Genomic DNA, 12014 nt, shown 5'->3' on the forward strand with positions numbered 1-12014 from the left:
CCATGACAGCAGAGGGTAAACAGAAAAAAAAACTCTCGAGAGGAGCACTTTGCTAAATATATACGCCATATTACATATGCATTATAATCTTAATGTTCTTCAATATTTAATGCATATTTGAATAAATCTGGCAAGTTTTTATGACAGCCACCATTTAAATGTTTATGTTTCATATAATCTTCTTATTATAAAAATAAATAAAAGTGTAATTTAAGTGTTTGTATAGCTACAAAACAGTTCATTATTACCTTCATATTAGGCTAATGAAGCCTATAGGCTACAACTAGTTACAGCATTAGTTAAGAGATTTGATTTCCTTGAGAAAATTTGCCATTTATTGTAACTGATATCCAAAATAATCGATATTGAATCGAAATCGAATCGAATTGCAAGCTTGTGAATCGAAATCAATACCCAGCCCTAGTATTGATGCACGTGCTGTTTCGCGCAATTTCCGGTCCGTCTAATCGTGTGATTTTTCGTGACAAAACGTGGTTTGTAGACAAGATAGAATCGTTCGTTGTCAACTCGTGTAGTGAGTTACCTCCTGTTGTGGATCAATCACGTTGTGTCGTGTGGTGTGAACAGCTCAACAACTTGAACACTCCTGATTTCACTGAGAGAAAGTCATGTAGTGTGAACCGCACAGTTCAGCCCGACGTTTTAAAATCATGTAGTATGAACATACTGGCATTAGTCATCCAATTTTTTTCTTCAAGACTGTTCAAAACTTTGTAAAGTTAGTTACATAAAAATGTACATTTTTGACTAATTTGATACCGAACAGCAAGACGGATTACCCCTAACTAACTGCTAGTTGGTCAAACTAGTTCTTAAGACACTGTCTTAACATAATGGCTATGTTTATGCAACTGGCCCCAGGAGTAAACAGTGCCTTAACTTAAGGTAAGCCATATCTATCTTGCTATTGCCCTAATATACCCTTTTACAATTGGTAAACATGGTGACGTTTTTTTGTGGGCGGAGCTTAGGTGGAGGCAGAAAGATCCATCTGGCCGCTTCACTAACGCTAGTTAGCAAGCTTTATTAGCTTGTTTTTTAACAATGACTGGAGAAAATCCGATATTATCTTAATGTGTAAGGTCACTCAGTGTCCAGGACCGCGATTGTTATTTCCAAAAGTTATTTTTAACGGACAGAACCAGATTGGCCGACCCATAGCCTTCACAAGCTCACTCAATGCATGGACGATCTGACAGGATTAACGTTACGTTACCTCGGTTGAGTGGCCTGATTTCTACACCTACCTTATAGAGAAACCGATCGTAAAGAGAAACTGAGGGCATATAAATCTTTAGATGCCTATTTGGTCCTGCACAAGACTTGTGTACGATCCGCAGTTCTGCCGAGCCAGCGCCGAGACCACGACAATGTAAAGAGTGACATTACAGTGTGATTTTAATGATGTGAATATTTTCTAGAAATAAAAGTTCCAGATACAGCATATTCATTTTTCATCAATTCTTGCACCAAACAACACAACAAGATGACATTTAATAATAGTAACAATTATTTAAGCTCCTTATTATGTAGCCGAATCTGTGCTGGTTTGTATCGGCCGCCTCCAGTTTTCACTTTGTTTTGCCTCCAGCTAGCGCCGTGACGTAACTGTGACGTCGGCGCAAAAGGGGTCTATAGCAATGAATGCTGGCTTTCTCGGGAATTGACTGCTTAAATGAATGTGTTTGCGCCTCACCCCTCTTCCCATGAGGCCTTTATTATGTGGAAGACCGATGAATCTGAAGGCTGCTTCCTGGATGAAATACGGGTTCAGGATCCGCATGTCTTCCGGTTCTCTGGGAACGGTACGTGCCACGGACTTCCAGAATCCCTCCATACTCCGCTGAAAGACATCAAGAACACAACACACATCAGAAGACACCTCGATGAATGAACACTTGAAACAAACGCAATGAATCGACCTGCGTGACTTCTCTGATGGTGAGCAGAAGCGGCTTTTCTTTTCAAACTCTCCTTTGACTCCTGCTCTGTGAATACGCTATTATAAGCCGACACAGAACAGTCACTCGCAGCCGCTGAATAACGCTCTCAGCTGAGTAAATAATCCGCTCACTTTGATATTAAGAATAAAAAGGGTGACGCTGCGTTCGAAGCCAAGAGCGTGCCCGAACACGGACCTGTCGCTCTCCTCGTGGGACGCCCACTTCACCTGCAACCAATAACAAGGGAGGGAGAAGCCGTAACTACGCTTGACAACTCCGGTGGGACTCATCAAACGCCATCCCAATCCTGAAAAACATGCCGTGTAATTACGTCCTGCACAAAGCTTGTGTTTTCTTTTCAAGGAAGGGATGGGTCCGAAAGCTGAACAAAAACAAGTGCTTTGACCCAGAGAGCCTTACTTGTGGTTTTCTGGTGTAACACAAACCATGTGTGACTCGGCGTTACACAAACTCAACTATCAGTCGCCATCAGCCTCGTTAAAGACGTGCACAAACTCCTCCCTTACAACCATCCTAACCAATCAAATGATTCAACTTCGTGGCATTCGCCATGTAGAAGATATTGAATGAAGCCATTGTATTTATAATAGCTTTTGTGACTCATTTCTACACTACCATTCAAAAGTTTGGAGTTGGTAGTGTAAGATGTGTTTTGAAAGTCTCTTCTGCCCAGCGGGGACGCTTTTACTTGATACAGTAAAAACTAAGCTAAAATGACTCTTTTGCTATCCAAATAGATTTTATTCCTGTGATCAAAGCTGAAATTTCAGCATAATTTTTCCAGTCTTCGGTGTGACATGACCCTTCAGAAATTAGGAAAAAAATATCAATGTCGAAACACTTAGTGGTGTTTTCAGTATAGAGGGAATGCATTGACGTCACTTTCCCGCCGGAACAAGCCTGACTGAGTGGCAAAAGATCTGCTGCGTGACTGGATTTAATAGGGGAAACTGCGAAAATGCGACTAAAACGAACAATTTGATCAATTTAAATTAGGGCTGTGCAAAAAATTAATTGCGATTAATCGCATCCAAAATGAAAGTCTGTGTTTACATAATATATTTGTGTGTGCTGTATATAATTATTTTGTATATATAAATACCTATGCATGCATGTATATATTTAAGAATTATTTGCGCTTAAATTCTGTATATATATATATATATATATATATAAAAATAATCTATATTATATAAATATAAATATTTTATATATGAATAACACATTTTCTTAAATATATAGATGCATGTGTGTGTATTTATATATACAAAATAATAATCTATATTATATAAATATAAATATTTTATATATGAATAACACATTTTCTTAAATATATAGATGCATGTGTGTGTATTTATATATACAAAATAATAATCTATATTATATAAATATAAATATTTTATATATGAATAACACATTTTCTTAAATATATAGATGCATGTGTGTGTATTTATATATACAAAATAATTATATACAGCACACACAAATATATTATGTAAACACAGACTTTTATTTTGGATGCCATTAATCGCAATTAATTTTTGCACCGCCCTAATTTAAACTAAATGTTGGACTCAATATAGTGTTCCTTACAACTTACTAAAGATCCAGTGATCCATGGATATTGACATGCAGCCAGGAATCGTGTTGCCTGAAATTTATGTTTGCCTGATTTCGACACCGAGGAAATAAAAGCAATATAGACCTAAACATAAAGCTAATTTGCTTGTGAATGCTTTCAATAAATACAATATAGGTAGGTCTAAATCCGGGTGATCACTTATATCAGTGTTATATATAGCTTATATATATCATCATATCGTCCAGCCCTAAAACGTATAGTTTTTTTTTTGGTCAGTGTTTATTAAAAACATCCAATAATGCAGAATATCCAATGATAAATATTTAATTGAGTTGTTAATATATATAACGGTATGGTGTAGCATATTGACACAAAATGATAACTGCAAATCCACCTTTGGCTGACTGGAGTCCAGTTATTTCTGTGAATTGCAGCGATCCATTTGCTCCTCTTTCTATCGCAGTCTGTACAAATATGCCTCCGATTTTCTGTCAAATCTAGTTGTACAGTCAATCGCAAAGCTCTTTCACACTTTATATGTGTTGTGTTTGTTTTTCGCAGCATTCACGCTGATACCAAATACAGCCGCTCAGTCTTTTTGCCACTCACTGTGAGGAACTGCAGGCACTCCGAGTCCGGCCGACGGTGACGTCACGCCCCTTCAACTCTATTCTTTAATAAATAGAAAGTCAAAACAACAGCATTTATTTTGAATAAAAATCTTTTAACATTTTAAAACGTCTTTGCTCTCACACATTCATTGAATCCATTAAATGAAAACTTCCTTTTGATTTGTAGTGTGTTCGAGCAGTTTGTGCGAAACACTGCATTGATTTCTTAAAATAACATTCAAAATGCAGCACTACAGTAATAAGTCATGACGTAAAAGTCTAAGAACGCAGAAAGCAGGTTCAAATCTGTTTTTCTACCCTACCACAGTAAAATTCGAGATAAAGTGGCAAACATTCAGCGAGCGCTCAAGCGCAGGCGAATCGACCAGCGGCAATGTGTCGTTGAGACTCACAGGGCGAGAGTGATAAACACACAGGTGGAAAATGTGACGTGGCTCAGGCAGAGAGAGGTGAACACAATACCCTGCACCGCGGAGAGGAGAGGGGCCTTTTAAAAGCTCCATGAAAAACAAGAAGCGCAAACAAAGCCACAAAGGCGAGGAAGCCCCTGTATCCATCACCCCGTGGCAGGATCACCTCCTACATTGACGAGGCCTTTGTACGCAGAGTTTCTCTGATACCCGTCACCGAGCTGCTGCCGACGGACCTGCGGGTAAAAAAAGAGCGGACTAATGATCACGAACTCTGAACTCTGGTGATGCGTGTCCGCCTGATAGTGCCGTCCAAATGGCTTGTTGTGCTGTATCACACACACGGTCACTCAACACTGCCGTAGCAACAAACGGAAAACTAATCTGACCTCAGTGTTTTCTGCACTGCTAAACGTACAGAGGTAATGTGAGACAGTGCTCGAATTCAAAGTTATGAGATATATCGATGTGTTTGTGTGTGTGCAAATATATATATATATACACACACACACACACATATATATATATATGTATATATTTATTTATTTATTTATTTATTTATACACACACATATACATTATATACACACACTCTATATATATATATATATATATATATATATATATATACTGTATATATATATATATATATATATATATAAAATATAAAAAAATAACCAGATAAAAATAAATGCTGTTCTTTTTTTTTTTTTTACTTTTTTATCTCTATCCAGGGTTCCCACACCTTGGTTAGCTTCAAATTCAAGGACCTTTCAAGGACTTTCCAGGTCCAATACTCTCAAATTCAAGAACCTAAAGTGGGACACCATCGTAGAAGTTTTGTGTGTGTGTGAATGTCATGGCAACGTACAACACAAAGTACCTCACGCAGGAAACACAACGTAACGCGTAAATGTGGATAACTAACGTACATGAAGAAAGCTCGTATGCATGCGCCACGAAGTGTTGGCGAAATAACACATTAACGGACCGGAGGGAATAATATGGATTTTTTTTTTTCCAGAAAATGTTTTGCACAAAATAAATTCAAGTACTTTCAAGGCCATTTATCTATATATGTCTATTTTCAAAGACTTTCCAGGGCCTTGATTTTATTTTTTTCAGATTCACAAAATTTCAAGGATTTCAAGGACCTGTGGGAACCCTGTCTATCTATCTATCTATCTACAATGTGTGTATTTATATATATATATATATATATATATATATATATAATGTATATGTGTGTGTATAGATAGATAGATAGATAGATAGATAGATAGATAGATAGATAGATAGATAGATAGATAGATAGATAGATAGATAGATAGATAGATAGATAGATAGATAGATAGATAGATAGATAGATAGATAGATAGATAGATAGATAGATAAAGAAGAGATAAAAAAAACTCCTTTTTTGCCCAGGAGTGTATATATAAATAACTTTTTCAGCAAACTTAGTTCCTGAATATTTTTAACGATTATACAAATAAAAAAAAAATGAATGAAGTTAAAATAAATGAGTGTTTAGCACACAATTTTGGAATAAACACTGTAAATGATTAAATATATTTCTTCCCAATTTAGTAATTCATTATATGCATTAAAAATAAAGGTTATTTTAGGTTTTATTGTAAAATCCCATATTATAGATAAATGTACAGTAAGCCTGTCACGGTCTCTAAATAAATAAATACAACATAATCTGTAATAATGACTAGTTATCTACATAACGTACATAACTAAAGAAATACATCTTATGAAAGGGATACATGTACAGGTAGCTGGTCATTATCACAAAACAAACAACCAAACTAAATATGTAATAGTAAATGGTTAACAATAAATAATAACTTAATACATTAATTATTAATCTTATGTAAAGGTTAAATATATATTTAGTTGGTCATTATCACAACACAAACAAACAAACAAAAACGGGTTAACCAACTACCCAACTAACTAACTAAATAAATGAATAAATATAGTGAACAAGGCTTGCTAATCATTAAATAATAAATTGATCAAGAGTATGCTTTGATTGAATTGTCAGTCTTTTCAAAGTGGTTGATGGAAAATAAACAAACTTATTCTTTAAACCCCAATTTCTCTCTTGAGAAAACCGCTTGATTACTTCAACAACATTTGACTTGTTTCAGAAATAAACATCTCAATTCATTTACTCAAATAAATACATTTTTAAATGAATCGGAAAGAGACTCGTGAGCTGAATCAGTGTAATAAATCGGTCAAAGTCTTTTGACTTTCGGTCACATCCGATGTGATCCACATACTTCCCCTGATGGGTAATCCCCTAACTTCTCTTTCTTTGGTTATAAGAGTTCCTGATACATTTCTGAGCGATGATGCTGGCCTGTAACCTGTGGGCGTGTGTTTGCCTGCTCTTCAGAGGGGCCGTGGAAGCCATTACGGCTCACGCACTACAATGGCCGCTCTCAGTCGCTCTGGCACTCTGGAGGTGCGAGTCGCAGACTTTATCACAGAGTCCATCAGTTTCCAGTGGGCTGACACACACTGTGGCATTCATAAAGCACTGTGTCTTTCTGCAGGAGTCTGAGGAGTGGTCGAGGTCGCTGACCCTGACCGTGACCCCCCAACCCTCGGTCTCCTCATGTCTGAATCACCAGACTCTGAAGACACTTGACAATCATAAACACTATTGTGTCGCCGGACATGTCATACAAAGCGTCTAATGATTCATCTGTTCCCTAGTGAGCTGCCTTCCTAGGCGGCTTGTTTAGTAAGGCTCCGGATGACGGAATAGATGAGCTCACCAGGGTTTGGGAATAAACGAGATACGTTTAGGATGTGTCGCCAGAAAAGAAATCATGCATGTCGAGTCACATTGGATCGTCTCGAGCTGAATGAAATCTTCTCAAAATTCGATCTTATTCTCACCTCGTGTCAAATCAAATCTTCTCCAATATATTCTTCTTGAACGTTCTCAAAATTTGAGTCAAGTCCTCTAAGTCTAAGTCACATAAAATCTCTATTCATCTATCTTTTAATCTTATGAAATGTTCGTTCTGTTTGAGTCAGATCAAACCAAATCAGATTTTCTATCTATTCTTCTTAAATTTGAGATCGTTCAAGAACATCATTTGAGAACATTTAAGAAGAATAGATTGAAAATCTGATTTGATCTGAGAACATTCGAGACAGTTTGATAACTAGATAAATAGATTAGGAGAAAATCTGCGACTTGATTTGACTCAAACAGAACAAACATTTAAAGAACAAAATTAAAAACAGATCGCATTTGAAAAGGTACAATTTAATTTGACAAAGAGGACTCAAATTTCAGATCGTTCAAGAAGTTTTGAGATCATTTGAGTCAAGTCCTCTTCGTCAAATTAAATTGTACCTTTTCAAATGCGATTTGTTTATTAATTTTGTTCTTTAAATGTTTGTTCGAATCAAACTGCAGATTTTCTCTAATCTATTTATCTAGTTATCAAACTGTCTTGAATGTTCTCAAATTGGAGTCACATCAAGTCATCTAAGTCAATTTGAATCTTGTTTCCAAATTCAATAATTTTGTAATCTTCTCAAATGCCCTTGCAATATTCCTTCTCTTCTATTCCCGAGTCATTAGATTCTTTATAAAAGTTCTTGAAGGGATAGTTCACTTTGAAATACATTTACCTCAAGGGCATCCAAGATGTAGTTGTCTTTGTTTTTCTGCAGTAGTTTCAATTTTGATATTTTTAGGTCAAACCGTTCTTGTCTATCAGTCATATAATGGAGGTCTATGGTCACCACCTCAAAGAGCATGCACAGAGAAGTCCAAATTAACTCGTAAATGTAAGTACACATTGCTTGCCTAAGACACCAAACGAGCGGTTTGTGTGAGAAAACGAACAGTATTCATATTGTTTTTACCTCTTGTAATCACAGCCACATCCAAGTGATTTGAAGGCACGGGTGCTTCGGTCTGCGCAAGACCGGAAATGACCTCTTGCGTGGTTGCAAAAAAAAAATTCAACATTGTCTGTTGATTTATCGAAATCGTCTTCCATTGCGAATTCCTGTATATCTAAATATGTTTAGATATTAACAGTGAAAGGTAAAACTTCTGAAATCTCTGTGTACAATGACTGACATACACGCACAAAAGTCCACTTCCGGCGCTTGCGCAGACCAAAGCGTCCTAATAAAAATGAAATAAATACTGTTCGTTTTCTCACACAAACCGCTCGTTTCGTGTCTTAGGCCATCAATGTGTACTTACATTTATGAGTCATTAAATCATGTTTCATTTGGACTTCTCTGTGCATGCTCTTTGAGGTGGTGACCATAGACCTCCATTATATAAACCATTTGACCTAAAAATATCAAAATTTAAACTACTTCAGAAACAAAGACACCTACATCTTGGATGCCCTTGAGGTAAGCTAAAACATACCAAACATTAATTTCAAAGTGAACTACCCCTTTAAATTTGAGTCACATTAAATGATCTTGACAATTATCTTCTCTGAATCAGTATTTTCTTCTCAATTTTTTACTTTTTTATTCTTCTCGTGAAATGTTCTTTCAACGGTCCCTCTTCTCTTCGACTTATTACACTAACAGTGGAAACAACAGCGGTTAGTTTACGGACCCCTAGACAGCAACTACAACCCATCCACAACTAGGACAGCTGACACAACCCGGCAGACCTTCGGCTGGGCTAACGTCTCACATATGGTGGCATTAGTCTAAAACGGCCACGCAAAGACTACCGATGATTTAGCTGTTCTGATGCATCATTTACGACAAGATATCTTGGCCGTTCTTTTGCTTTCAGAAGACTTAGCTGTAATTTAATTTCAAATCAACAAAGATTCAAGTCAAAGAAACACAAGCTAAAATTACAGCCAATAAACACACACAATGACCTCTCAATTATCCTCATCAGTATTCCCGACTGAATGTTTTGAACGGAGGAATATCTACAAGACGGACTGCACACTTCAAAACCTTCCCCGAATTAACACGTTCCACTCAATTTCATGTGTAAATTAGAGCCGTGATTGTAGCATGCAGAAGGACGAGAAGCAATGCTTCACATGGACGGGTCACTGACAGATAATGCTCTCGAAGTGGAAGAGACCTTAAACTCAAAACAATTATCCGTTTTCGGTTTAAGTCTGTTTATCATTAAGCAAAATTACTCAAATTCGACTTAAATTGGTTCATTTATTGTTCAGTTTGTTCAGTAAATCACTGTTTTGGCAGTTAAAGGTAATGGATCTACTTAAAACGCACGCTATGGCAATGAAACAATCTATCTTGAAACAATCAGACGATGAAACATAAAACCCTTTTAAGACTGTTTAATGCAAATTAAAAAACTAAAATTCAATGTGTTTTCACAAAATACCCCAAAATATAAAATGGTAAATAGTTTCCAAAAAATAAATAAATAAATCATAGTTAACTGTAGTAAATTCCTTGTTTAAAATGTACAAGCATAATAGATGAATATTTAGTCTTCTTCAGTGGTCTTTACACTGCAGTCGGAAGCAGCATTTTTACACCGAAAAAATTGTAGTTTACACACTTATTAAATGTAGTGGTACACTACTGTTCAAAAGTTTGGGGTCAGTACAATTTTTAAAAAGACATTTGTACCATTAAAAGTTTTCGTAGAGCTTAAAACGCCTTCCTCATTATAAACAGTATAAAATGTTTTCAACATTGATAATAATTGGAAATATTTCTTGAGCTGCAAATCATCAAATTCGAATAATTTCTGAAGGATCACGTGACTCTGAAGACTGGAGTAATGATGCTTAAAATCAGATTTGATCACAGGAATAAATTAGTAAAAATAAAATAAAACTTTTTTTTTTAATGGTAATCATTTTGCACAATATTACTGTTTTTATTGTATTTTTGATCAAATACATGCAGGACTTTTAAACAAAAAATTAAAATATTTAGAAATCCCAAATTTATTTTGGACAGTAGTGTAAATCAGTTAATGACAGATTCTTACGGAAAAATGTAAGAAAAAAGCGTGCACTTACTGACAAAAGGAAAAGTCATGAGATGCTATTATGTCTCTATCTCGGAGAAGCCTTATAGCTGTCACACCCACAAGTAGAAACACGTCAAAAAATTAAAGTATGAAACAGTTATGCAAGTTAAAATTTATAGTAAATCAAATATATTGTACTATGTTCCAAATTTGAAGTTGATTTCACAAAAAAATTAAGTTCCTATGAGAATTTGTTTAGGCGTAGTACCAAAAATAGCCACCGGGTGCCATTGAATTCCATTGAATTTAGTTGTATACATTCTGCCTTAACAAATTATAAATTTCAGTCCAAAATATCACTTCTGTCACAAAATGTGGAACCTTGAGACTAAGACCTTTCGGACAATATGCGTTTTGTCAAGATTAGAAAAGGTTTTGATCATAAAATAAGAAATATAATGATGCCCAAAAGGGGAGGAGCCTGACAAAATAAGTACCGTTGTTCAATTATAACGATTTTCACAGGATGAATTTATAAGCTTTCAAATGATACCCAATTTATGCTAACTACTAAAATAAGTAATATAATAAAAAAGGCGATAAAGAATAATATTATAGTTTAGAGGATAATATTTATATATATTATAATATAATACTATAATTTTTTATTTAAAAATACTAGATTATACATTTTATTGTGAACTTTTAACATAAAAACAGAAGTTTCAATGATTAAAAGTGGGTTTTAATTGTGGCAAATGTCAGAATGTGACACTCTTGTCATAAATATATCAATTACTCTTCCTACAAAATTTGTAATACAAAACAGGGGTAGAATATCTATTTAAAAGTCTTGGACCTTTCCAAAGATATATAATTTGTCATAATTAGATTAGGATTTACTAGAAATATGAGTAAAGTTAGGCGTCCCGGTATCGGGATGGTGACAGTAAAGGGGTTAAGAAATATCTGCCTTTTTTTTTTGGTGACAACCAAGACTTTAAGTCTTCAGGATCTTTTTGCTTTCTTTCTTTCATTTAAGCCATAATATTATGTCTTTTTCAGGACCCCTTTCACTTCGCACTCGCTCTTCATTTCTCGCTCTTCTCAGAACCTACAACTCTCTCTCAGTCCTAATGGCTTTTTGGCTGGCGGTGGGAATTCTAATGGATGTAGAAGGCACGTTATCTGGGTTTTTAGAGAAAGAGTAAATCAAGCTGCGGCCCATGGGAAAAGGTACTCTAAGGAGACTTTCTAAAGACACATCAACAAACCCCAGCCCCTATAAACCCCATCAGATACAGTCAAACACAGAACTGATCTCCCACAACCAGCGAGATTCACTGAAAATTAGCCAGTGCTAAAAGTGTGGCAACAGAAATATTACAAGCAACTCCCGACGACCTTGGTGACTTAT

At 35.6% G+C, this 12014-nt stretch overlaps 1 protein-coding gene across 4 annotated transcripts in view; it reads right to left on the reverse strand.

The window, feature by feature from the left end:
* st3gal3a (ST3 beta-galactoside alpha-2,3-sialyltransferase 3a) overlaps window positions 1-12014 on the reverse strand; it is a 47829-nt gene that overhangs the window by 5326 nt on the left and 30489 nt on the right. For all 4 annotated transcript variants that reach the window (XM_039648792.2, XM_039648793.2, XM_039648794.2 and 1 more), the window contains one exon: window positions 1718-1864. In XM_039648792.2, the coding sequence (XP_039504726.1) occupies window positions 1718-1864 (147 nt within the window). The remainder of the gene's footprint in view (window positions 1-1717; window positions 1865-12014) is intronic.

Source organism: Pimephales promelas, chromosome 8, assembly GCF_988280905.1.
Source record: "Pimephales promelas chromosome 8, fPimPro1.hap1.1, whole genome shotgun sequence".
Classification (NCBI taxonomy): domain Eukaryota; kingdom Metazoa; phylum Chordata; class Actinopteri; order Cypriniformes; family Leuciscidae; genus Pimephales; species Pimephales promelas.